A 27,978-nucleotide genomic window follows, 5' to 3' on the forward strand; every position below is an offset into this window, starting at 1 on the left:
CAAGAGCTTGTCCCAAATCAGGTTCACTAGGCTTCCAGGACAGCAAGGTCTGGATGGTGTCAGCAAGGTCTAAAATTGACTCATCTGTCCATGCCCGCCGCCCCATCTTCTCTGTACAGGGATCAGATCTCCATTCTGGTGTCCTCCTGGCTCAAGATTTAGGCTGGCATGGAGGCTACGACGCGGCTCAGAGACCTTGGTCCTCAAAACCGTCCAGTTGCAATTCACAGCCCCTCTGAGTATCCCTCCGAGGATTGTCTCTTTCCCACCCTCCTGAGCTCATACAGAGTCATTAGGCTCCACGGACACGTGTGGTGCAAGGGGTAGGGGGAAAAAGGGAAAAAAAGAAAAAGAAGAAAGAAAAATGTACTTAATGCTAAGGGTTATGATCCTTGTGACACATTCAAGGGCGTTATGAAGAAAAGGCACAACTGTGTTCGTAAAACCACTATCTAGGTGGGGAATGGTGTGTGTGTGTGTGTGTGTGTGTGTGTGTGTGTGTGTGTGTGTGTGTGTAGTCAAGACCTGGCCCCATATTGTATCCACTTGAAATTTGTATTGAAAAGCTATAGAGAAAAAATGATCCAGCTTATCTTTACAGTAACAAAGGTAACTTGTGTGAAATCTGCCTGTGGTCAAATATTCCCACTTGGTTCTATTATTATTATTATTATTATTATTATTATTATTATTATTATTATTATTATTTAGTTTCTTGAGTCGAGGTCTCTCTATGAATCCTTGGGTGTCCTAGACTCCCTTTGTAGATCAGGCTGGCCTTGAACTTAATCCCCCTGCTTCTGCCTCCAGAGTGCTGGGATGAAAGACATGCACCACCACTCCTGGCTCAAAATTATTTTTACAATTAGAGATAGAGGCTGTTTGAGAAAGCCTTTGACCTTCCTTTGACCATTAGGAGTGGGTGGGGATAGCTTGAGAAGCAAACGAATGTGTCCTAAAATATGCTCAGAAGATCCAAGTAAGAACCATGGAATGGTTTTCCATGGTCAAGGTACACACAACAACCAATGTTTTAATTTTTTAAAAAAGAAAGCCTAAAGTGGACTTTTCTTCATCTCTCATAGTTGGCTATCTTGGAAGTCAGATAAAGAAGCAAGTAGAAGCTTCAATGTATTTATTTATTTCAAAATTTGGGTGTTGCTCCCCCACTGGCTACCCCCTTCAATAACTACACTTCAATATTTGAAGAAGCTGTTGGGATAAATCAAATAGTGACACATTGATGGTTTTACTTGTGTAAGCAATATGGTTGACATATGGCATTGTTATTTATGAATGACAGCATAAATTGTATTACACCGTCTACTGGAATAATACTGCACTTTATTGGAAAGCTGCTCGTTTGTCGTTTGCCCACAAGCCCAAAGGATACCAATCTTTGAAATGATTAAACATGTTTCTGTAAGCTATAGCCTCCTGCTTTTTGTTTGTTTGTTTTCTGTTTAGTTATTTGTTTTTTTTTTCCTGTTTGATTTTGTTTTGTTTTACAGCATTGAAAACACTCCCATCAAAAAAAGTCTCTTTTCCAAAACCACAGTTACAGTCACCCAGTTGAGGAGTCTGGAGGGCGGATGGCTTTTTCACCCCCTTTCAGACAAATACAAAAGTATTTACATCCTTGTAACTAAACTACTGGTGGGCACATATTTTATATTGAATTTTTAAAAATTAGCTCAACTACAGAGTTTAACTATAAAGAGAAAAGCCATGAAGCCATGGAAGAGCTTTGTTATGTTATGAGCTCTTCACTCACACCCTCCTTAATGTTATTTAACAGGATTTTCACAACTTCCTCTTCTTTTACATTACACCTTTCTTGTCAAAGTCACGACAAAAGCCTTTTGTTCTAGGTGGCTGTTACAGAAGGGGCTTCCCAGAGCACACGTGTAGTCTTTGATGGGTCAGAGGTCATCCAACTCAGGAGTAGCTGAGAAAGTAGAATCAAAAGTAACCTTCAACTTAATATCTTGTTGGTGATCTTGCTCAATTTTGACTGTGATATATACATATACACACACATACATATATATATATATATATATATATATTGCTAGAACTCTGTAAAATGAGATTTTGTTATTATTGTTGTTGTTATTATTATTGTTGTCTTAGATATAAAAACAATGTATTGCATACTTTTCCTCACAGTCAACCCCCCTCATTTATACTTTCTTTATGGAAAATAAAAATAAAATTTGAATGTTACTGGGGTCAAGAGTCACAATAACACATTCAGTGGATGGTCGAGTTGTTTGTGTTAGGTGTCCCCTGTACCACAATATATACCTTTATGTGTGAGAAAACAGTGGATGAAAACACCATTTATTCTGCTGTATGTGCACATCATGCTAGGAGGGCTCAGTAGACACCATTCAGAGGCCCAGGTAGTAAAAGTAGTTGCTGACGCTGATGCCTGGATATTTGTGGGGTTTGCTTCCCTTCGTCCCTGTCCCTTAGTTTTGTTTTGTTTTGTAAACACACTACAAACTTTCTGATTCAACCTTGATTCTCTGCGCTTGCCGGGAAATGTGTCCTTGCCAGGAGCTCAGGGGCGGATGTCCTCAAGCTGAGCTTTTGCCCAGTTTGAGAAGAACAGTTTGGGGAAAGAAGTACAAAGAAAGAACATGCTTCTCAGCACGGACCGTTACCGGTCTGGTAGTTTGACACCGCTGCAGACCAGCCCGTCTAGAAACCCACTGGAAAAAAAATGAATTCGCTCACAGTGCTTGCCTTCCTTTCCTTCCTTCCATCCTTCCGCTAAACAACCTGAGTCTACTTTTGAGGAAATAATACTGAAAGCCTTTGCGCTCGCGCGCACACGCGCGCGCGTGCACACACACACACACACACACACACACACTGTTCTTTCCCCTCTTTTGCTTTCCCCTCTCCTTCAAAAAAAAAAAAAAAAACTCTCAAGAAGGAAAAGGTTGGTGTTTCCCCACCCCCACGCCCACCCCCGGTTTGCCGAGAAATAAAACACTTTTGAGGGGACCGAGATGTGACTTTGAACTTGGCTCAGCTCCTCTGTTTCCTGCAGCGAGAGGAGACCTGGAGCTGAGAAAGAATAGCCAGGAGGATCCAGCCCGCGAGCTCTCCGGCGGGAATTAAGGCGTCTGCCCCACCGCTTGGGCCCGGGAATCCAGCGCCTGCAAGCGCCCAGCCGCGCCGTCCTGAAATGCAGGCACAGCAAAGGAGAAATCAAAGTGAAAGAAGAGAATAGGTCAAAAAGGAGAGGGAGGGAAGAGTGGGGAGGGGTGAGAAAGTGGGAGAAGAGGAAAACTTGCAAGTGTGGGGGATTGAAAGAAGGAAGTAAGGTTTTTAGAATGGGTAAGGCTGTTATTCTCACAACCAATCTTAGGTTTAAAAAAAAACTGGGAGTGGTTGTATTTTTAGAGCAAACCATCATGTGCATTTTCAGTATAAATTGATAAGGCAAGGAAATGTGAAATGCTGAATTGGGCAGGCACGGAAGCGGAAGCCTTTCTCCTTAGATACTGCCCCCTCTCCCCCTCCGCAGTTTAGCAGGTCAGCTTGACATCTGCTCTCGGAGAGAAGAGACAGGGGTACCGGTGGAAAGGGGACTATTTCCTGCCTCCGGCTTCCAGGAAAGCTCATGTTTTCAGAGATGCCTTCTTGTGGTGGTCTCTCTTCTTCTTGTCAGGGAAGGGGCAGAAGGAAGAAGCGGAGGGGCTGAGGCCAGCTTCCACAGTTGAGCCAGACCCACCTAAGGTCTGAAATCTTGCTTGAGAAAGCAAGGGACCGAATTCATTGCAGCCTCAGCGAGAGTACTAGTCCAGCGTGTTTATTTTGGTGATTTCATTTCAATATAAATTTCCAAATGTGTTGTTATACTCTCGCCCGAATTTTATCTCAGTTCCAAGCAATTTATAAGTAAAAGCAGTTCTCAGGCCTGACAAAGTAAGGCGGTTGGCCACAGGTTGAACCTTCACACTTCCCCAGACTCTAGGCCGGCAATCCCCTCTCCCTTTACCACAAGAGTGCAATCTGAGGGCCTTTGGGACAAGGAGTGTTCTTAGTGGCAAAGCCAGCCTGGGGTCGAGGGAGGGCTGCACTTGGTGTGTGTGTGTATGTATGTGTGTGTGTGTGTGTGTGTGTGTGTGTGTGTGTGTGTGTGTGTGTGTGTAAGCATTGCGGTGGGTTTGCCAAAGAAAGGGTGGCATTTACTATGAGGAAGGTTTAAGGCCCACAGCTTGTTTTTCTGAGGCCCTGAGTCTAATACAGCAACATACAAATTACGGCCTAAACCTTGCTTGATTCTGGCCATTCTGTTTCCTAACCCAGTGCGACTATGGGACGAGTCAGTGGGTATCACCAGGAGCGTGACAAAGCTCTCAGGGGGGGCTACTGCATAGGGTTTATTCCTGTAATCTGAGCTGAACGCAATCGAGGTGGGGTGGGGAGGGGGTAAGTATGCCCAGGGACCGGTGGTGACCACTGCCTGGGGTGGGCGCAGTTTCTAGGTGAGTGTCCAGGGAGTGGAAAGAAGGGGTAAGGTGGACTTTATCTGTATCCACCGTCCTATACCCGTGTTTTAGCGCCTCGAAGCAGATTGGTCAAGGTGGGGAAGGGGACTGTAGGGCTCTGAGAAGGGGCGAGAGACCTGTCCCTGATCCCCGTCAGGAAAAGTGCCCTCGCTCTCTCAGGGCCTCTGGCCTGGTGACTCGGTTGTTAATAACATCTCTACAGCTAAGGGTGCTTTGGGCCAGGGTTCCCGGGTTTTTCGGTATCGCTAGGAAGTGGGTGCAATCTCTGAGGAGTTGGTAGCCTCTGGCAAAATATGAGGGGGCAGGGCGCAATCCGGCTCCAGGATCCGGAGGAAGGCAACAAGACCCTTTGGTCTGGGACTGCGTTACGTTCGCAGCTGGACTCCTGCAATAGCAGCCTGGGGTCGGTAGCTACCAGGCCAGACGCGCGCGCGAAGCTCTGCAGGCCGGCAGGCCCAGCCCGCGCGCGGCGAGTTCGGCCTCTGCTGCTGTTGCACAGAGGGAGCCCGGCGCGGGGAAGATGGGGCGGGCTAGGCTCAGGGCGGGGGCGCAGTATTGACGAGACCGGGGTGGCCAATAGCCGATTCTGGAGGGCGGGATGGGCGGGAGCCGCCGTTAAAGGGGCGGTGTGACCGGGAGGCCGGGCCTGGATCTGGAGGGAGGGATGCCCGGGCGGGCTGGAACCCAGAATATGCGGGGGAGGGGAGAGGAAAAGGAGGGGACACACACACACACACACACACACACACACACACACACACAATAAATAAATAAATAAATAAAATAAAAGGCTGCTGCTGCGGCCTCAGCGCCCACCGAAATAAACAGAAGCGGTGGCGAAGGCTACCCACTGCAGCCGCGAGGGAGGAACTGGTGTTGGCCTCCTGGCATTTGCTCATGCCAAGGACGTTGCTCTGTCCTTGCTAGTGCGAGCAATCATTCCCAGACTAGCGGTCAGAGCGGATCGGCAGGAGGAAGGGGAGAACCAGAGATCACTTTTTTATTGTTGTTATTGTTTTTCAGACTAGCCTCACCCTGCTCCCCTCCCCCTCCTTGCCTTCTCCCCTCCCACAGTCGCCCCCCCTCCCCTGCTCCTCCCCTGCCTCCTCCTCCGGCCCAACTTAAAGAAAGAGGGAGCGTCGCGCTCTTTTCCTTCATCTGGGGGAATTCGTGGCTGCTGCAAGTTTACTACTCCGGGCGTCGTCAATGCCAAGCTGGGAGGACCAGGAAGGCTAAACTCCCGCAGCAGTCGCAGAGGCGAACAATACCCACGGCGCGCAGCGAGGCGCGAGCAAGGCCTCGAGGGAGGGAGCGGCCACCGGAGCACGCCGTGGACTGGGCGCTGGGCCTCCTCCTCCCGGCTGCCCAGCGCCCCTGCAGAGATCAGGTGGAGCCGCGGGTGTGCCAGGCTCTGGGGCTGGCGGAGCTCGCCATAGTCGGCTCCCTGCCTGCCTGTCTGCGCACAACCACTATCCTAGGGCACTGTGGCCCCGAGGCTGCGGTGACTTCATTCGGCGGACGCCGCTGATCTTAGCCCGGCTCCGGGTCCGCCGGCAGTGCAAGGCAGCTAGCGAGTGAGTGCGAGCGTGCGCGCGCGGGGGCGCGCAGGGGTGGGGGCCGCGGCGCTGCGCTCGCCCTCCGGCGGCCCCCCTCTCCTCCGCTCCCCACACCTCCCTCCGTTCCCTCCTCCCGCCCGCCCTCCCCTGCCCTGCCCGCCCGCCCCCGCCGCAGCTCCTTTAATACACTTTGGTTCTCCGCCTGGCTTTGGACTCTTCTCCTCCTCCACCTCTTCTTCCTCCTCCTCCCGCGCCTCCTCTACCGCCGCCTCCTCTTCCTCTCCGCGCCTTCGTTCTGCGCCCGGCCGCCCGAGGCAGATTCAGGCGGCGGCGGCGGGCGCAGCAGCGCGACTCCCGGGACTGCAGTCGCCAGTGTTTCCAGCACCGGTTCAAGAAGCCGGGCGTCCGGAGGACGTGCCTCGCCAGTCGGTAGAGGGAACCGAGGCAGCGGGGCTCACCGGGGCCGGCGGGGCGGCCGGGCGCGCTGGCTATGCTTCTGGACGCGGGGCCGCAGTTCCCGGCCATCGGGGTGGGCAGCTTCGCGCGCCACCACCACCACTCGGCCGCGGCCGCGGCGGCTGCGGCGGCCGAGATGCAGGACCGCGAGCTGAGCCTGGCAGCTGCTCAGAACGGCTTCGTGGACTCGGCCGCGGCGCACATGGGCGCTTTCAAGCTCAACCCCGGGGCGCACGAACTGTCTCCTGGTCAGAGTTCGGCGTTCACGTCGCAAGCTCCGGGCGCCTATCCGGGCTCGGCCGCGGCGGCTGCTGCGGCCGCGGCTCTAGGGCCCCACGCCGCGCACGTTGGTTCCTATTCGGGGCCTCCCTTTAATTCCACCCGGGACTTCCTGTTCCGCAGCCGGGGCTTCGGGGACTCGGCGCCGGGAGGCGGCCAACACGGGCTGTTCGGACCCGGCGCCGGCGGCCTGCACCACGCGCATTCGGACGCGCAGGGCCATCTTCTCTTCCCTGGCCTCCCGGAGCAACACGGACCGCACGGCTCGCAGAACGTGCTCAACGGGCAAATGCGCCTAGGGCTGCCGGGCGAGGTGTTCGGACGCTCGGAGCAATACCGCCAAGTGGCCAGCCCGCGGACCGACCCCTACTCGGCGGCGCAGCTCCACAACCAGTACGGCCCCATGAATATGAACATGGGCATGAACATGGCAGCGGCCGCAGCCCACCACCACCACCATCACCACCACCCCGGTGCCTTTTTCCGCTACATGCGGCAGCAGTGTATCAAGCAAGAGCTCATCTGCAAGTGGATCGACCCGGAGCAGCTCAGCAATCCCAAGAAAAGCTGCAACAAAACTTTCAGCACCATGCACGAGCTGGTGACCCACGTCTCCGTGGAGCATGTCGGCGGCCCGGAGCAGAGCAACCACGTCTGCTTCTGGGAGGAGTGTCCACGCGAGGGCAAGCCCTTCAAGGCCAAATACAAACTGGTCAACCACATCCGCGTGCACACGGGCGAGAAACCCTTTCCCTGTCCTTTCCCGGGCTGCGGCAAAGTCTTCGCGCGCTCCGAAAACCTCAAGATTCACAAAAGAACCCACACAGGTAATCCTGGGTCCGGAGTGGGAAGAGGCATCTCGAGGAGTAATAAATGCACAGATTTAGTGTGTGTGTGTGTGTGTGCGCGCGCGCGCGCGCGCGCGCTCACGCGCTGGGGGCTAACCCATCAGCCAAAGACCTGGAGAATGAGAGTGCAGGGCAGCCAGCGGCTTGTTTTGTTGGAGGATGGTAGAGTATTATTGGACTGGGATTATTCCATGGGCGGGTATTGAACTTTAAATGATCAGCGTAATACCAAATATATACTTAGAGCTATGCTGTTACCTCCACCACCACCCCCAGTCCTGGTGAATAATTTCCTTCCTAAATAGAACGCACAAAATAAAACAATTCTGCTCTAACTCCATGTCCGGGAACCGAGCCTAGCAAGGACTTTCCCAGCTTGTCTGAAAGAGCTTTGCTGCCACGAGTGTTTTTCAGAGGCTTGTGTATTTTCCCATCTCTTTCACTCAGGGTCCAAAATGCCCTTACCAGGACTGTTTCCCATTAAATGAATCTGGTGTGAGCCGATCCCTGTAAAAGCGGTTTTCATTTTAAAAGTGTTTTTAAAGCCCATCTCGGGGTGGGTCGCAAGGGACTGACGGTGGTTTGTCAGCAGTTTGTGAAATTCTCTAATGGGCACCAGAGGGTTTGCGACTCCGACCCGGGCCAACCAGAGCCTCAGGCAGTACCGCCCCGCGGGGCGATCGTGAAGGGGGAGACGCAGAAGACCGCGCCTCTCGCCTCATAGATTATTCATCTACAATCAGGTCTCAGCCAAAATCGCAGAAGACAATTTCCTAAAAGAAAGCCAAATGTTTTAGCAACTTCCCTCATCAATATTTACTCCGAAGTGGGGATGAGCCAGAGGCCTATTGTTCTTTGGGGAAGGGAGGGAGCCGAGGTGCGAGACAACCTTTTAACAAGGCTTAAAATTTGAGAAATTTATTTGCATGAAATGCCCTGTGTCTGAGTGGTTGTCTTTAAAAAACAGTTTAGGTGCTAATGGAATTTAACGTTAGCTGGTCCGCTTTCCAAGTAGAACGACGTTTGAGTTCTCACACCTCTAAATGACTCCAAGCATTTGGAATCCTGGCAACAGGATGCAGGAACCGCCAGAAAATCAAACAGGGGGATTTTGAAAGGTTTTCCTGACTCCAAACCCCCAAGCCCTTGTGCTGAGAGGTAACAATCATTAAAAGACTACCTTATCGCTAATGTTCAACGGGCCCTCCTTAAAAAAAAAAAAGACTGGCGTCTGTATTAGGATTATCATTAATTCAATTTGTAGAGTTTTTGGATGAGAAATACTGGCTCAACCACTCTCCATAGCTCAGTATCCAAACAGCTCACAGCAACTCCAAATGTGATTGCCTACTGGCCCCAAAGAGAAAGCGACAGGAGCCCAGCCGCCTGTGTGGTTTTGGTAATGCCCCAAATATTTTGTCAAAATAACAGCTTCTCAATGGCTAAACCAACTTGTTAGGGGAGTTGGGAGTCCAAAAGGCTTCAGAAAAGCGAACAGGGCCAGAGGCACCCTGAAATTCGTTAGAAATTTACAGAGATGGATGTCCGTGTGAAGGGAAGAAAATTACAAAATAAGTTAATAATGTTATTTGGTTAGGGAGATCCAACCCGTTTCAGAGACTCAGACCTCTCCCCCTTCTGTCCTCAACTGTACCCTAGCAGCCTTTATGGAGGACTTTGGGGTCCTGGGTGGCCCATAGCAAGCGCCCTGTTTACTGTCCACAGGAGAGAAACCTTTCCAGTGTGAGTTCGAGGGCTGTGACCGGCGCTTCGCCAACAGCAGCGACAGGAAGAAAACACATGCACGTCCACACCTCAGATAAGCCCTATCTCTGCAAGATGTGCGACAAGTCCTACACGCACCCCAGCTCCTTGCGGAAACACATGAAGGTACCACTGCGGTAGCCGGGAGGGCTAAGCCGGCCTCGGACACCAGCTCCCAGCGGGCCTGGGAAGGTCCCCAGGGGCCGAGGGGATACTCCTGGGGTGCTCTCGGCTCGGGGGTGGGGGGTGGGGCGGGGACCCGGCCTCACAGCAGCTGCACTCACACCCAGTCCCCTCTGGTCCCCACTCCCGGCTTTTGTCTTGCAGGTCCATGAGTCCTCCCCTCAGGGCTCCGAGTCCTCCCCGGCTGCCAGTTCTGGCTACGAGTCGTCCACACCCCCTGGGCTGGTGTCCCCCAGCGCAGAGCCACAAAGCAGCTCCAACCTGTCCCCGGCGGCGGCGGCGGCTGCAGCGGCGGCAGCCGCGGTGTCCGCTGTGCACCGAGGCGCCGGTTCTGGCAGCGGCGGCTCCGGAGGTGGCTCGGCGGCCGGCAGCGGCGGGGGCGGCGGCGGGGCGGGCGGTGGGGGCGGCGGCAGCTCTGGCGGGGGCAGCGGAACAGCCGGAGGCCATAGCGGCCTCTCTTCCAACTTCAATGAATGGTACGTGTGAGGGGCCAGGCCTTTCTCTCATTCCCTGTTCCCTTCTCTACCGCAGCCCTCCCTAAACCCACCTTAGTATCTGTCTTGTTAAAATTATGAATCCAATTTTTATGGTGATGAAAAAAATCTTACCAGCAGAAGGATTTTTAAACGTTTCTTTTTTTAAAAAATAATCTAGGCATGAAAAGCAAAATCTCTTGTATGTCTCCGAAGCCGAAAACATAAAATGAAAATTTTAAGAAAGCAAACTCCACAAAAATAGCGAGTCAAACTTGCCTAGCAGCCCCCAGCCCATTTTCCCTCCCACATACTCCTCAGTCTTTTGACAAGCTGTACATAGCGGACTCCTTCTGGTGATTTTAATGGCTTATTGGTGGATAGAAGTTTGTCCATTTGTAAACTCCGGATTGCGTTCCTTCCTGCCTTTCTCCCTTCCCCACGTGATGGGCCTTTTCTTTTTTCCTTTTAGTTTACCCGGTTTCTTTTTAAGTAATGTGGAAGAAAATGGTTTATTTTGTATTGTGGTATTAAATATTGTGTTCCTTTTTAATGAGGCAACTTGATTGTAAACTTCATGCAACTATAGACTGGAAAAAAATGAGCCGTGCCAAAGTCCCTTCTGTTTCTTCAGCACACCAACCCACAGCACACATTACCACCAACGCTTGTGAATGTATTTTTCTGTTAGCTGGGTTTACATGTGATGTTTCAGTGCTTTTGCGAGTTCGATTTGTTAGTTCCTGTATGAAAGATTGGGGGGTGGGTGGGAGTAAACGTTGTGCCGTTAGCTTTTTTTCCCGTAATAACACCCCTTTGTAAATATCTGTTACCATATTTATCCATTTGTAATTAAATTATGGTATTAACTTGCTACAGAGGAAACAATATTTATAAAGAATGTTTCTTAACTATAAATATGTACAATTTGTGGGCATAAACTGTTTCAGATTTTTTTATTTGAAGGTTTAAGTGGTTTGATCATTTCTTGTGATGTTTTGAGAGTAATGCATACAGAAATATAATAAAATGTGTTGAAACTGCATGACCATCCTTTTTTTCCCTCTAGCAATGGTATTGAAGAAAATGAGCAGGATGCAGCTTAAGGCCTGGGCTGGGGGTGTGGGGAAAGTGCCACCTTGCATTCTTTGGAGCAAGGCTATTTATGCGCAGAGAATGGGCCAAACTGCCCCTTTGGCAGTAAGTCTCAAAATTATTTTCTACATCCTTTTGTTTGGTAGCTGGGGATGAATTAAATTTTTGGAAAGCCCCCATGAGGAATGGCGCAGGGACCTTCAGAGTGTCTAATGCCTCCATTATCTACGGGAATGCCTTTCTTTCTTCCAGCTATTTGGGCAGCCTTTAAGAGCACCAAACATTTCCTTATCCTTTGTTTTCCCTCCCTACCCTGCCCCCTTCCTCTCTCCCTCCCTCCCTCTGAAAAGCTGAGGTACAGTTATTTTTAATTGCACGTTTAAAAAACTGAGCGGAGTACTTTGTTTTTGAACTTGGCCCAGTGATTACAGTTTAAAGGGGCTCAGTTTTTGTTTTTGTTTTTTTTTTTTTTTTTTTCCTCCTTGGTATTTTAAGCAGAGCTTGCTCAATAAATCCTGTTTATCGGAAGCAGTTCTGCAGTGGTGTTCAAGAGAAAGTAATAAATAGGAATAGAACATGTTTTGATTTTTCCCCCCCACCATAGATAGAGATTTATCCATTCTGCGGGCTCAAACAGAAAGCAGCAAAGGCTAATCTTGCCAGGTGGAAGGAAGGGAATAGGAACACCACGTTTCCTAGAACCTCTGCAACTGTGCTTCCTGCCCTGACAGGAGTTTGTAAGCTTTCAAGCAAGATGCTGTAAAGAGAGCAAAAGTACTTTTAGTAATAAAAGGGTAGGGATGGGGACATTATTTTTCAGTTCCCAAACTATCAAGGCCCCTCCCCAGTGGGTGTCCCTGTAGCTCCTAAGCAAGGGGGAGCTGCTTCCCAGGGAGGGAGAAGACCCGAGGTGCCTGCACAGCCCAGGGCTGGCTGGAGTACTCTGCAAATGGCGCAGAAGACAGTCTCCTGCTACTTTCTCCTTGCCCTGGGCTGAGCCACAGGGCCAGGAATGACAGCCCCAAGGACCTTTGGGAAGAGGACAACACTGACCTCCCACAGGCCACACTACCTGTTCAGTGGCCACTGGGGAGCACAGCCTGGTGTGTGTGTGCTTGTGATACTCAAGGTGACCAGTGTCAGGCTTAACCTCCCCAGCGGCCTGCAAGCTGCCTAAGCGCCAACTTCTGAAGCAATCAACCCTCTATTAAAATCAAATTTATAACCCCTAATAATATTAAGCAAAATTATTAAAATAATTGGCATATGTTACTGAGCCTTGGGAGAGTTTATTGAACACATAAGCTGTGAGGGTTTTGCCGAGCGAGCCCCTTACCGATGGAGTAGGCAGAAGAGTCAGATTAAATATTCATTTTTGTGGGCAAGAAGGAAATGGTTCTATTTAAAATATTTTAACCTTTTCGTTGCGGGGGAATGGAGGGCAACTTGAGCATCAACACAAGGCCTTGAGGCCTTCCTATTTGCAGGAAGATGGGAGGAGAAAAAAAAATGGATCCTCTCAAAGGTAGTACAATTAATTGCTTTCCAAATCTGTTGGGGAGCTCGCTTTAAGTCTAGGGCGCTGTTGTTAGATTTCAGCAGAAAATACAACGTGTATGGGGCAGGGCTAGGAAGACCGTGGCCGGAAAGTGCTTTCCTACTCCACGCTAGGAGGAATGGAGCCCCTGGGAAAGGCTTTCTAGCAAAATGTCTTGCAGTCCCTAGTGCCTCTCGCCTCTAGGCTTTGTCTACAAGCCATCAACCGAATGGCTTGGTCCAGTCTCCCTGTTTGATCTCTCTCTCTCTCTTAGCCCTTCGAATTGACACGAGAAAAGAGGGAGATGGCGTTTGCGTGGAGTGCAGAAGATGCCAGAATCGCTGTACTTAGAGGGTGCAGCAGTCTGTTACCTGAGCCGGAGAGCCGGCCAGCAAACGGCTTTGGGAGTGGGGGTGGGTAGGTGAGTGAAGAGGTCCGAATCCTCCCTCCCTCCCTCCCCCTCACCCCCAACTCTAAAACAGGCCTAAATGCTACCTGCCCACGCCTTGACTTCAAGAACCTCACAGATGAAGCTGGTCCTCCTCCCTCAGGGCCCAAGAGCTGCGCTGGCTGTGGAAGACGACTGGCCGCCTCTGCCTGCCACCGCCGTCAACTTGAACTTCAGTGAGCAGAAGCCCGCTCCCTTCGCGCTCAGCTCCATCCTGCACCGAATAAACCCCTCTCACCACGAGATTCGCTTTATCCGGAGGCAGCTGGAGCTCCCTCGGGAGGCCCATCATTATTATTATTAATTATCGTGATCCTCGCTGCATTATTAATGGACACAAGGATAACGGGCGTGGGTATCAGCTTCTCCCAGTTCAGTGATGTCCTCCGAAGTCCCCGGCAGGGAGGAGGTCATTCCCAGCTCAGAGGCCGCTTGGGTTCTGCTTGCAGCTAGGGCGAGGGGAGGCAGCCTGAGTCGGGACACTGCGGGGACTCCTGTAGAGAAAATGCCACCCTGGTACCGTCACACCATCCTTACTTAGCTGCCCGGGGGCCCCTTTCCTCTCCCCTTTGCCGGCACCTTCGCTCTTCCTCCACCCCACCCCCTATCTCCTTTGTCTCTTTTTCAGAAGGATGTTTTCAGTCTCAAGTGGGGTTTTTTTTCCTCCTTTTTTTTTTCTTCCGCACAAAACCATGAGATCAAGGGCAGATCACAGGCTGGACCCGGAGCTCGGGTTTCTCCAAGCTCTGTGCTATTCGCCAGCATCGCTGTGTTAGACTAGAAAGGCCTGGGGCCTCCAAAGTGATCTCGTCTGGGTAGGTTGGTGGAACTAAGGAAAGTGGCACAGAAGGCAGAGATTTACCAAGTATGCAATGTAGGATCTGAGTCTTCAGACCCTACTATTCCCCTAAATTCTGTCACAGAAATAACTCCAGGGGCGCCAGGCCCACTTCCAAAGGTTAAGAAGTAAAGGTCTCAGAATAACACCTCCTCAAGAATTGGTTGAATTTCAGATAAAGTTTTTATTTAAAAAAAAAAAAAAAAAAAAAAGATTGAGAGCCTGGCGTGGTGGCGCACGCCTTTAATCCCAGCACTCGGGAGGCAGAGGCAGGCGGATCGCTGTGAGTTCGAGGCCAGCCTGGTCTACAAAATGAGTCCAGGACAGCCAAAGCTATACAGAGAAACCCTGTCTCGAAAAACAAACAAAACAAAACAAAACAAAGATTGAAATAGTAACGTGTATGGCAGGCTCCTCTCAAGATCCAAAATAGGGGTTCAATAAATACTTGATTATAGTCTGATGATGGATGGCCCAGAAACTTGCAGCTTCAAGTCCTAGTGCTACCCCAGTAAACAGGCCAAAATGAAAGGTTTCTATTTTTTAACCAGCAGCTCAGAAGCAAGACTATAGAAATGTCATTTATCCCCCCCACCCCACAACCCTCTCTCTCCAAAAACCCCTTCTTCAGCTGATTGGTGCTGGATTTTTTTTTTTTTAAACTTTGGGGAAAAATCTAGATCTTTACAGAGTAGATGGAGAACCTCAAGCCCATTCCTCTGAGTCCCAGAGGAAGTGAAGGCAGCTGCGGTGATAAGAGTGTAACAAACCAGACCGCCTGTAACCCTGACTAGGGCAGCCCAAGTGTCTGAGTTCATGGTCAAGGCTGGGGGTAACCAGGGGCAAAAAGGCCCTCTTGGTCTCTGAATGGTCGCTGTGGAAACCTCTGACAGGGGAGCTCCCAGCCAAGTCAACCCCCTGGATGCCACGCCTCTACAAGGTGCAAGGTGCTAACTATGGACGCTGGGGCCACTATGCCTGCCCTCCTCTCCCCCCCAGCCCCCCCCTCCGCCCACCTCGTTTTCCTTTTGTTTCCAGGGCAGAGAATCTTGTGAACAGGCCACACTCGGCCTCCTTGTCTGCTTTCTGCTTGGGTGCAACATCCCTCCAGCCCACCTGGCTTAGCACAGACTTCAGTCAGGGTTTGAGGGATTCCCTTTTACTCTGCTGCGCACCCACGTAGGCACGCGGCGTTCGCACTCTCGTTGCCCGTACGCTGCATCCACCTCACAGACGCTCCCCTCCTGCGGCTTCCGAATCTCTCCACCACCGGTTCACTCACGAGTGGAAAGGACCTGAAGTCGCAGAGATGGCGCTTGGGTGGCACAGGACCAGCAAGAGAGTGTTCGCATTCCCCTCTCCCCCATCACCACCTCCAGCGTCCTAGGAGGGTGCCAGGCCCGCTCTGCACTCACCTAACTAGCTTTGGAGGGTCCACTGCCCGACCTTATAGGTGAGGCCCATGTCTCGAATCTACAGACTGGGATTGAGGGGTGTGTGTGTGTGTGTGTGTGTGTGTGTGTGTGTGTGTGTGTGTGTGTGCAGCGGCAGCTGCATGAGGAGTGGGGAAGGGGACTACCTGCGGTTGGCATTCCTAGGCCCATCCCCGGGGAGTGTGAAGGGCTACATCGTCTTGCCCACCTGCTGGGCTCTCTGCTCTCCTGTTGTGTGTGTGTGTGGGGGCGGGGAGTGAGAAAGGCAGTGGTGCCGAGGTCCTTCCTCTGTCAGTTCTGGGGTGAAGGGCTAAGTACCCCACCCCATAACTCTTTGGCTTAATCTTTTCTTCCCCCACGCCCTGTTTTGCTCTTGTTTCATATTCCAGAGGCTAAGTCAAGTCACTAGCCCCTGGAGAGCAGAATGGAGCGGGCGTCGCTAGAGAAGGAGGCGGGTGGGGATAGAAATAACATTAGCAACATCCGAGATAGAACCATAGTAGTGGATGCTTCTCTAAGCTTCTCTCTGAGCTGTTCCTCCAAGGCCGACAGAGGCTTGGAGTACTGACGCGGTGCCGCTTCAAGGGGGCATTGAGTTCCCTTTGATTGGAGCCAAAGGGCTTCTACTGCTATTTTCCCCGTAAAAATCCAAAAACCTGTTGCGGTGCCAGCAAAGCCCCTGGCCCAGAGCAGAGGCAGGGCTTCTTGCAGCGTCTGCCCTGGTGCATACCACACTAGATTTTTAGCTTTGTCTTCTGGGCCCAGTGGGCCCACAGCGGTTAGTGTGGTTTCCTGAAACCCTTGGAGTTGGCCGGTTCTGTCTGTCCACTGTCTCCAGCCCCCTCTTCCCTGGCCCCATACCTCACTCCAACCCCACCACTCCTCCACACGCCCTAAGAATGGTGGATTTAATGAGCGAGGATGCGGTGCTGGCCGGTGTTTCTGACGGGTGCTCTGACCTGTAGGGAGGGCGTGAAAGGTCAGGCTCACGCAGGGCCGGACTTGGGCTCCTCCCAGGCCCAAGCTGCTAGGATATTGATCCTGGGAGAAAGATAAACAGAAGAGCTGGACACTGGGCCATGAATACTAATGAGCCAGGTTCGAGGTTTTAATTGCTGTGGACTTCCTTTCTCCAGCTAATCTTTATTACAAACTTCTCTGAGTCAGCCTTCGTTTTGTGTGTGTGTTGTCGTTTTCCCCCTACTTAGAGTTTCATGTGTCGATTTTACGTTTCCTCCCTCTCAGTGTTCATACAAGCGAAAGAGCCGTCAAGAACAGTCCTGTGTTCTCAGAGTGGCTCGAAATTCTGCTCACTAATTCTGGAAATGTAGGGGGAATGCTATAAAATAAATTGTTTCAATGTGGTTTTGGTGAGCCTGTTTCTTGACTTCCTCAATCTTATTGTTTCGAAGACTTGTATGTTCTTGTCCTTAAACTCCTCCTTGACAATTGCATCTTTTCTCTGGGCACCCAGCCTCCTCTTAGCTCCTCTCTACTCCGAACTGGTGCATTCTACCCCTCAACTGCTCTCATTTCTCAAGCTTGTAGGCTTTGGCAGGAGCTTTACCAACCGCAGTGTCGGAGTTTTCCAGTGGAGCACTGCGTCTAGGCAAGCTAACTCACCAGCTCACATGAATTCAGCATTTTCTTTGGTACCTATAAGGAGCACTGAAATATAAGAATTTCAGAGGGACATCTGCCCCCGTTACTCTTGATATGTGTTTGATACTTTAGTTGTAACTGATTTCTTAAACAGCCATTTTGACCTCCCCCTCCAAGTTGTATTAATAGGTGGGATGTCTCACAAAATAAAACACTTCGGCTGTGTGATTGAGAGAGGGAAAAATATGCAAACCCATTTCTGGAACAGGGTATCTATGGATGTGTTGAGATGTATACCAAGAAAAAAGCAACTGTGCTAGAACAATTTTCAGCATTATTCTAATTCTTAAAGTTTTGGACAAAATAATTTCACATGCATTTTGTATCAGTGCAATAGGTCCCAGTATGGTGAACCCCTGAGGATTTTGTTTCACTTACACTTTTCAATCCAAACCTTTTTTTCTTCTCACAATGATTTATTATGTAGGTAATTTTAGGGGATACAGTTTACAGCTTGAATTATTAGACTGAACACCTCTGGCTGACACTACGACGCCTTTTTTTTTTTTTTTTCCTGCCTGCAGCTGTGAGTCACAGCCCCATTTTCATACCCAACTGCTGCACATTCCTTTACAATGTATACTTCCTCCTTCTTGCAAAGATCAAACATGCTTTGGTCAAAGTGTTTATTTTAAAATACAGGAAAATTAAAACTAAACACAGCTCTACTGTAAAATCCCCCAATGTATCATATTTTCCTCCTCCTGAGCCCCACACAAAAAAGTAACAAATTTCACCAGTTTCTGGCATCGGATTTCAAACTAAAGCACAGTCACTTAGAGGCAGCATTTTCACTTTATTATTGAAATCTGTCAGAAACCTCCCACTTTTGTGCATGACTGGAGTCCGCCGGCTTGGATGTCTTTAGGTTTTGCTACTTAAAAAAAAAATCTAAAAATCATCATAAGGCAGGAAAAAAAAAAAAAAAAAAAAACACATCATGCAGAGGACGCCAACAAACCTCTGTTTAACTCACCAACCTGCGTTTCATCCTTTTCCTGGTTCACTTTCCTCCCGAGCTTTTTCTTTTTAAATATGCCTTCCAGGAGGTGACTTTAAGGGCAGAAGTATATTTTGAAATATTTTCCAAATGCAAAAACAAAAGGACTCTTAGTTACTCAAAACAAGCCCACCATCTCCAAATCTGACTATAGGTCTCTGCTGTGTGTTCTTTTTCCTTTTAAATTAAGGTGACAAATGACAAGAGAGAATCACTCCTCATCAGCATTGAAATCCTGCGAAGTGAGTTTTAGCTGTGGGTTTTGGGGGTATGTGATGCAGGCTGTTGCCCTCCCTCTATATCCCCTCAGCTCCTCCTCTCTGAAGCAATTTACTGGGCTTCTTCAACCACACACGTCTTTAATGGTGCAGAAATTGTTAGGCTGTTTTTAATCAAGTTTTGAGGCCGAAGCTTTTCCCTCTGCAGACTGTGCCCAGGGTAGACCCAGCTGAAGGTCTGGGGCTGCAGGCAGTGGCCTTGGTCACCAGTTTTTCCAGACACAACAGCAGAGAATGGCACTAAAATAATCTTGTATGGCAGAAATGGTTAAAACATTTTGATCCCACTTATTTCCCTTACCTCTAAGCTAAAAGGCAAATGAAGTCAAAAGGAAAATTTGAAATGATAATTCATTTATTTACTGGAGGAGGCAAACCAAGAACATGTAAATGCTTTGAAATCACAGTTTCCAAAATCTTTCAAGTTAGATGCTGCTTAGGACGAATGACAGTAACTTTAAAAAATATTGTATTGGTTACTCCTTTTTAGATGTCAGTAGTGAGAAATAACAATGAAAAAGGATTCACTGTTAGGGAAAATGTAAAGATTAATAGAAATTCTGTTTATTTTATTTTTTATGGAAACAAATTATAATGCATATTTTTAACTGTAGAGAAATAAATAGAAATGCTTCACATTCTGCTGAAGGTCCTTTGCAAGGGCTGGGAGCTGGAGATCTTCAAGATTTTATGCACAACACAGAGAATCATATTACAGTTTACCTTTAAGACAAGTTCTTCCTTTGCTGGGAAGGAATGCTCTGTTTGGTAAATATTTGCTTATTCAAAAAAATCTCTTTAAATTGAAATACATTGAATATAATCCACTAAAAAAACTTAACATCAGCCCCCCCTTCCCATTTTGTTTTTTTGAGAGAGGGTTTCTTGTCTGTCCTCGACTCACTTTGTAGACCAGGCGGGCCTCGAACTCACAGAGACCCGCCTGCCTCTGCCTCCCCCCCCACCAAAAAAAAGAAAAAAATTTTTTTAAGTTTGACTTAAAAAAAAATCCTCTCATATTTGGTGTATTTGTATATATGTAAATTAAAATTTTCTTAACCTGAAAATGTCTACCTTTCTGTCAAACTTATACATCTGAGAAACTAATTTTGTAATCTGCAATTTGGGGTTAATGATTTCATTTCTATTTTTAAAATAAAAATAAAATTGCTTTTAAAACTAGGTTTGCATACAGTAGAGATGAGATGTTAGTGAAAAGTCTTAAAATATCACATATATCTAAGCTACCATCCAACACACACACACACACACACACACACACACACACACCCTTCTTGAGAAAATGTTCCAAATGAAGAGAGCAGTTACATCAGCCACTTGACTTCAAATTACCTTTGGGAAGAGTCTAATACAGATATTTTGTTAAAGTAGCAACTGTTGTCTAAAGTTACAGGAGAACATTTTTCTAAATCCTCTATTAATTTGGAAATGTAACAAATGAATTATTTGGGCTTCCAGTTTTTAATGTAAACCTCATATAGGATGCTGTTGTAATCTCCCTCCCTCCCTCCCCCCCTCTGTCTCTCTCTCTTCCTCCTTCTCTCTCTGTTGAGGTAACTAACTAACAAGCAACCTATCATTCTCATGTGTCCTCAACAATCTTGCACCTGAACAAGAAATATTGGGCATGCAGGTGGAAATCACATCCAGTGGCTTTCTGCAGGGGGGAAAGAGCCCCTCATGGACCAGATACCACTTTAAGCTGTCTGGGTGAAGTTAGCCTCATCATTTGCCCCTTCTTCTTCTTCTTCTTCTTCTTCTTCTTCTTCTTCTTCTTCTTCTTCTTCTTCTTCTTCTCTCCCTTAAAGTCTGAAGTACGAAAGGCAGCAGGCTTGTCGAGGAATGCCACCTATTTCTGTGCTGCAAGTCTCACTCTCTGTTCAGAATGCCATAAAAATGTGTTTTAAATTCACTTTTAAGAGAGCATTTCCCAAGAAGTGCTTCCCTTCTGGCTGCTAGGCAGCGCTGCTCCGCAACCTCTTGGCTGGAACCCTCGCTTTCGATTTGTTTGTTTCACACATTTCCCTAAAGAACCCGGATCTCTGTGCGCTTTAATTCTGCTTTTAAAATGCTATATTTCTGCCTGAAGTCCTTCTCCGAAACAAGTTGTTATCAAAAGTGGATCAGATTTGTTCCAACTGTGGGATCTGGATCAATATTGATGTGAAACAAATCTTTTAAATTTTGTTTTTTGTCGAAGAAACCTCAAGTTTGTAATGTATTTTCAAGTAAAGTAGGGCTGCTTGCATTTTCATCAAAAACAAAAAGTCGCGATCACCGCCGGCGTAGACCGTCGTTATTATTATTTTTAGCTTGTGTATCATTGCCTAACTGGTATGTGTTCTTCTTTCCAGCTCCTGATGATCTAGTTGAATCCTAGACATTGTGCCAAGAAGTGTATTTGAAGCAGATAAGTGCGTATAATACAAATGCGTTTTGTTAGACCTGATGGACGCTATTTTTCTTCTAATAGGTTTGTAGCAAACTAACACAATAACACAATGTATTCCTTTTCAAGGTACATTGTGGAAACAGGTCTATTAAGAGCGCGTTGAGCTATTTCTCGCTTCTATTGAACAGTCTGTTGCTCAAACACAAGAGCCAGCAAACGGCAGCTGCCTCAACAAAAGTAGAAACCTAACCCTTTTATGTAGTGTTTTAGCAGAAAGGGTAGCTCTGTTTAATTAAAAACATTGATGGTCCGGTGAAACAATGGAAACTCAAGTTCAAGTGGTGTTCTATTGATTTAAGATGAGTTTTACTAGCTATGGGTATAATTCATTTTCCCCAGCTCTCTCCCGTGTGAGGGGGTTCCTTCTTGGCACATTATTTGGGTGAATAGAAAGGCAGACATGGCTATTCTTTTAGAAACCTGATTAACAAACGTTGCTTTGAGGGTAAGGTGTTTAATTTATAAGTGCACCCCATATTTTTTGTCAGTTTATTCTCGGTGGGGAGGCTTTGAAAGTAGCTCCTCTCAGCAGGTTAAAAAGTGAAGTCTGCGTCCTGGCATTTAAATGTCTTTGTTATTGTGTCAAGCAAGTTGTTGAAAACTGCATGCTCAGAATACTAAGGTTGGCCAGCGAGAGAGGCGTGTGTGTGTGTGTGTGTGTGTGTGTGTGTGTGTGTGTGTGTGTGTGTGTGTGTGTTCGCGTGCGCGCACGTGCGTCCGTCCCTGGGCGCAGGACAGGACAGTGCGTGCGAGAACAATTATTTTCGTGCAGCAGCTGGTAGCGCGCACCCGACTGCTCCTCTGTGCAGAACCGACGGCTTTCGGGCTTTCAAGTCTGGAAGTGAAGCAGGGCGGAATCCTCTTCCGTACTCCCTTCCTGGGAGCACTAGGTCCTGTTCTGGAAAGGCCGGCTCGGCGGAGGGCGCTCAGCCCGTTAGCTGGCTGGGAGCGTTCCGAGTACCGTGCACCTGAGCCGCGCAGCGGGGGCCGGCGCGCAGAGGAGGGCGGGGCAGGTGCGCCCGCGGGGTGCCGCCTTGGCCAGCCTGCCGTGCCAGAAGGGCACCCCGCGCCCCTTTCTCGCGCTCCCCCTGCGCTTCGCAGCTGCCAGACCCCAAGGAATGTGAAGGACCGGAGAGAGCAAGCAGCTCTCCTCAACTCCCCAAGACAAAACAATGGCCAAGGCTGGGGCGGTGGGCCAAGGGTAGCCTACCCAGCCGCCCTTACTCGTGCGTTCCCCCAGACTGGCCAGGCTTGGTTTGCTTTCCACAGTTGCAGCCCTTAAGCCTGTGGAAGCTTGTAGAGAGGTGGTCTGACTCATTTCCGGGGTCACCACAGGCCTAAAGGGCCGCACTTCCATCGCTCCACTGTGGCCATGTGGAGCCAGCCACTTATAGCCCTCTGAGGTGTGCCTTGGAAGCCAGAAAGCACAGGCATAGGTGACTCCTGGAGTCTTGCAGTCTTGTTGGGCCTACTGTCATGGCTGAAACAGACCAGAGATTAGAACTGTCCGCATGGAACCCTCGGGCCGGAGTGAATTATTTAAGCTGTTCCTGGTGTTTAAAGAGGCTTTTCAGTTTTAAAGAATGTTGTAAAAAAAAATATCAGCCCTTGTTAACTTCCTCATTACATGCTTTTACCCTTCAGCTGAGCACACACTGTTTCCTGAAACCGAGGAGCCATGTAAGTATTTAAAACATGTGTCAAGTGTTTTAAAAATAATACGAATTCATAAAGAGGAGGAGGAGGAGAAGGAGGAGGAGGAGGAGGAGGAGGAGGAGGAGGAGGAGGAGGAAACCCAACTGGCACCTGAAGAACTCGCACTCCTGCATTTAGCTGTGTGGCTGGTTTTTTTTGGTTGTGGGATTGCAGGAAGGGGACTGCCCTGAGACCCTAGACCTTATGGAGCCCTTGCCTTTCCTTGGGCTCCCTTGTAATCCTCTCTAATTAGAAGTGCCTCGCAGGGGCCTTCATCCCTCCATGAGGAAGATCCGGCATTCCGCGCAGTATATATTAATATAGGGCCCACTCCTCAGTGATTTGGAATGGTGCTTCTCTCAATTCTTTCCCCTTTTTTCAAATATGTGTTGCTGGTGACACCGCTTTGACCTTTTTCTTCTCCCTTTTAGGACGCTAGGATAAATGCTGCTCCTGGCCAAAAAAGACAGTAGGAAAGATAAAGTGTAAGCTTTCACTTTGGATCTGGACTTACCAAACCATTTAAATTTTTGTATTCTTTCTCTTTCCTAGAAAAGCTTTAAAGAGGTTTTCCTGGCATTTTGAAAACTGAAGATAAGGGCAAAGCATTATCTTAAACTGAAAGGACATATTGTATGGAAAGGCGATTAAACTTCAGTGGTATTGTCTCTTTTCTCTTAAAGAAAGGAAACTAGTCTTACCCCAAGGTTTAGTTTTGGTGTGAGTTTTCAAATTGGCTGTCATCCTGAGAAAGATTTCTCTGTGTGTTCTATTTCTATCTGTTTTTAAACGCCTACACCAAAGAGAAATGTAGATATTTTCAGTTATTAAAAATAACGGAGTGCTCTCGTAGAGTCAAAGTATCGATTTTAAAACAGCAGAGAATTGAGTATAATTACCTTCAATGTAGCACATTAACAAAACGTGGCTAGCAATTTGAGGAACAATTCACCTTTCTAAGCAGTCATTTTCCAACAGCCACAATGTAAAGCTTTGGTGTCTCTTTCTCTCACACGTTGGCCATGTTGTTAAATTGGCTGCAGTTCTTATTCTGTGTGTGTTAACAGTGTCCATGCCCTGATTCTTAACACGGCTTCCCTCACACTGGTAAACTCAAAACATCTCTAGAACATAAAATAGGTATCTCATATTTTCCATAGCAGATACCAGTATGATGGTGCATTGCATTTTAAATCTTAACTCCAGTTCTTAATTTTAATTTTGAGATATGATCTCACTCAGTCAAGGCTGGCCTGGAACTTGCTGTGCAGATGGTTCTTACAGGAGTTAACAGAAGTTAAAGGTTACAGGTGTGTCCTGCCAAGCCCTGCTTTTCTTCAACTATTTACTTCCTTCTGTAGGTTTTGCCAATGCCCCATTGTTACCTATCTGTGTGTGCTATTGATAGTGTCAAGGAAAGTTGCCCTTACTGTCAGACCTCTCTTCTGTGTGGCTGCTTTCTCTGGATCCAGGCGGCTGTTGGGCTGTGACTGTGTTGGCATCAGGAAGATGCCAAGGCTTTGCAGCGCTCCTTGGTGCTTGTCTGTTAGAAGATACTGAGATGGTGTGTGGCGTGCTCTGTCACTAGTTTTGATACAGGTTTTACATATATAATGTGCTTTCTTCTTGGAACACAGATTTGAACGTAAAAGTAGTTTGAACTACTGAGACTTCTTAGAGTCGGTGTCTCTGGTGTATTTAAGGTCATTCCCCTGCCCTAAGCTTCAAGGCTCTTTGTTTGTAGATTAAGGTAGTTGATCTTCTGTTTGCCTAAGATACTCTATAGAGGCTTTTGAGTCTCTCAGGTAAATATTGTCTTCTTATCCTTACAGATTTGTTTAGGTATCTATGGACTCCAGCCAAGGAAGCACCTTAGACTGTGTAGGCGGGGCATGTCTGTAACCCCAGCATTTCTACATTGAGATGAGATATGGAGACAAGCTAGCAGCCCAGAGGCTCCCAGGCCACCTAATTTGGAGTACAGCTTTTCTTGTGAGGACACAAACAAGTGCCTGTTTACCTGTGGCAGATCACAGCCACAGAGTAAAGTGCAAGTTCACTGCAATCCAGCTTGTTGAAACCACTCAATTTGTTAGGCTTGCTTGTAGAGCACAGATGAGTGGTTACTTACAGGAGCATGGGTGACTTCTAAACAGCTGTATCACTACAAAGTCCTGCCCCATCATGGACGGTGTGCCGGCTTGAATGAAGGTGGCTCCAATGTCTATCCACCCCCCCCCCCCCCCCCCCGTGAACCTTTTGGGAAGGATTAAGAGGTGTGGCTTTGTTGGAGGAAGTGTGTCAGTGGGGGGTGGGCTTTGAGGTTTCAAGCCCTGCCAGGCCCTCTGCCAGTCTCTCTGTCTGCCCCCTCTCTCCCTCCTGCCTACAGCTGAGCATATAAAACACCCAGCTATTATTACTCCAGCACTAAGTCTACTTCCCACCGTGATGGTATTGAACTAAACCCTCTGAAACTGTAAGCCAGCCCCCAGGCAAATGCTTCCTTTTGTAAGGGTAGCATGGTCTTGGTGTCTCTTCCCAGCAGTAGATCAGGTGACTAAGACAGATGGCAGCCTCATCAGAACGTCACCATGGAGTCTCACTTTTAATTGCCCCGCTCACTTTTCTTTTCATGCAATATATCTTTTTTTTTTTTTTTAATTAGGATTTTATTTTTTATTTTATGTACATTGGTATTTTCCATGCATGTGTATCTGTGTGAGGATGTCAGATCCCCTGGAGCTGAAATTACAGACAGTTGTGAACTGTCATGTGGTCGCTGGGAGTTGAACCCAGGTTCTCAGGAAGAACAGTCAGTGCTCTTAAGTGCCCAGCCACCTCTCCAGCTCCCTACTTTTCACTTCTTACATACTTTAGCCTCTCTGTAGATCACATGCAGCTGGGGGGAGAGGGCAGCGGCACACTAGCTGGAGTCTCAGGTGAGGCTATCTGGCCCTCCTGTCTTCCATCTGCTGGGGAGTGTTAATAGTTTCCTTATCTGTACCGAAGATCCGACTACCACTGTACAACTCTTCTCTACTTGCAGCAGCTTCCAGTGCAGAGTTCAAAACAGCATCACGTCATGCCCAGAGGGGAAAACTGCCACACAGCACTGCCCTCCCTCCCTTCCTTTAGCGCTTACATTCTGTCTGCCTGCTTGTTTCACAATGACCCCGGGAGCCTCAGAAGAGGTGATTTGCCCATGACCGTTATTTGAGTATCAGGCAGTCATGTTACCTCAACTACCACTTTTTCTCACCAGTTTAATCAGTTACGAGTGTGCCCATTGGCAACTGCCATCCTCTGGGAGAGGTTTTCCCACAAACAAGGCCAATGGCAATAAGACTGTGTAAACACGCATGTTTAGGAGGCACTTTCACAGGCACATCGCGTCCATTCAACAAAACAACAGCAGTTGCTTCCCCACGGGGCCTATGATCTCACTAGCCATAGTTCTTTGTCTTGGCTTTCAGCACCAGATATGAACTTCCGCCTATGGAGTGGGCATTAAATCCAACTTAAAAGTTGTTAGTTGCACCTCAAACAGTCCATACCACTATTGCACCAGCTGGCCCATCTTGCCCTTGGCACAAAGGGTCCACAGCTGAGTAGGGCTATGGGGACAGTCTTCCCCAGACAGCTTAAATACCACATTCCAGCTAGCCACGAAGGAGCGCGTCCTGGCTTTGTTTTTTTCATGCCCTGCAATCAAAGCACATCTTCAGTAGTTTTTTGTTTGATTTTATTTTTTCTTTTCTTCTCTTTTCTCCTTCTCCTTCTCCTTCTCCTTCTCCTTCTCCTTCTCCTTCTCCTTCTTCTTCTTCTTCTTCTTCTTCTTCTTCTTCTTCTTCTTCTTCTGTTTGTCTTGAGGCAGGGTCTCTTTAAGTACTCTCAAAATAGCATTGGTTGACCAGGAACTTGCTCTGTAGACCAGGCTATCCTCACACTCACAGAGATATATACCTACCTCTGCCTCCCCACTGTTGGGATTAAAAGCATGCACCACTATGCCTGACAGTAATTGGTTCTTTGTTTGTTTGCTTTTCCAGATAGGATTTCTCTGTGTAAAAGCCCTAGCTGACCTGGACTTGCTTTATAGACCAGACTGGCCTGGAAATCACAGAGATCTGCCTGCCTCTGTCTCCTGAATGCTGGGATTAAGGGGGTGCGCCACCATGCCCAGCTCAGAAATTTGTTCTTACAATATAGATTTTGCAAGAAAGCAACAGCAGTGTCAATAACCTTTGTGTGTGGGGCCTCAGGGGCCTCCCTGGCCAACAACTCATAGGAAGGTTACCCATTGCTGGCACTGGGAGTAACCTTATGGCTTCTGGGAGGGTCCTACCCCAACCAATCTAGAATATCTTTTTTTTGTTTGTTTTATCAGAGACAGTTTCATTGTGTAGCCTGGGCCATCTTGGCCAAGGCTGGCTTAAAACTCACAGAGATCCACCTGCCTTTGCCTCCCGAGTTGTGAGATTACAGGCACGGGCACCATCGCTCCCAGTTTATAAGCAAACAAACGGAAAACCTTCTACTGGAATATTTCCTGTCCTTTTACTGTTTTCCAAATCTGCACGGAACTCAGGCTAGCATGAAGACACCGTTCAGCGAGACCTTCCAGTCTGTAGAGCCGTTGCCGTGCATTGCAAGCAACTGATCAAAGGGGTACCAGCAACAAAAACAACACTAAAATGTCAGCATCACCTGACACAGCCTGAAAAGACAATATCACCTTTTAGCCTTCCTTCCACTCTTTCTTATTTTTATTTTTTATTTTTGGATATTTTGAATATAATAGGGTCTTACTGTATAGTGTTGGCTGGCCTGGTACTCAGTATGTAGACCAGCCTGGCCTCAAACAGCCTGCCTTTGCCTCATGAATGCTGTGACTAAATGCACCACCATAACCTGCCAGCTGTTCCCTTAAAAAAGTTACGTTGGGTATAGCAGTCAGGATAGAAGGTAGCATTCTAGAACCCACTGTCATGTCCTTTGACACCCCCCCCCCTACTTTCTCATTCTGGGTTGTTTCCATGGGGCTGCTAGGAATTGCCCCGCCTCGGACAGGTTCGGGGTTTCATGGGGTTGGGTCAAACTGCTTGTTTAGGCCCATGTCCAGGGAACGGGGTCATGACTGTACTCGCCATTGGTTTGGTTTCTTGTGCCTGACAGGTTCTAGGTTGTAAGCATTGCCCTCCCCTCTCTTTTAGCCATACCGTGCTTCTGCAGGAGCCCTGGTGTGAAAGGCATAAGTCCAACTTGGCGAGACCCATGAGTTTATTGGACTTGCCGTGTGAGGGGTCTGAATTACAGGTACAGGGGCATGAGCAGCCTCAGAATGGTTGGAGCCCTGAAGATTCCCCCTTGTTGTGGAGACTGTATCATGGTGTCTAAGTCTAAGTAGCGTTTAACTTGTTTGTTTTGAAAC

At 48.3% G+C, this 27,978-nt stretch overlaps 2 protein-coding genes across 2 annotated transcripts in view; both read left to right on the forward strand.

The window, feature by feature from the left end:
- Pcca (propionyl-CoA carboxylase subunit alpha) overlaps nt 1-27,978 on the forward strand; it is an 842,751-nt gene that overhangs the window by 480,047 nt on the left and 334,726 nt on the right. The gene's annotated exons all lie outside the window — the stretch shown is intronic.
- Nucleotides 6,246-10,264, forward strand: Zic2 (Zic family member 2). Its single transcript, XM_051160995.1, is given in 4 exon segments — nt 6,246-7,647; nt 9,394-9,461; nt 9,463-9,558; nt 9,760-10,264. Coding segments are annotated over 4 exon segments (1,578 nt in total). The 5' UTR covers nt 6,246-6,575; the 3' UTR covers nt 10,102-10,264.

Source organism: Acomys russatus, chromosome 18 (assembly GCF_903995435.1).
Source record: "Acomys russatus chromosome 18, mAcoRus1.1, whole genome shotgun sequence".
NCBI lineage: Eukaryota > Metazoa > Chordata > Mammalia > Rodentia > Muridae > Acomys > Acomys russatus.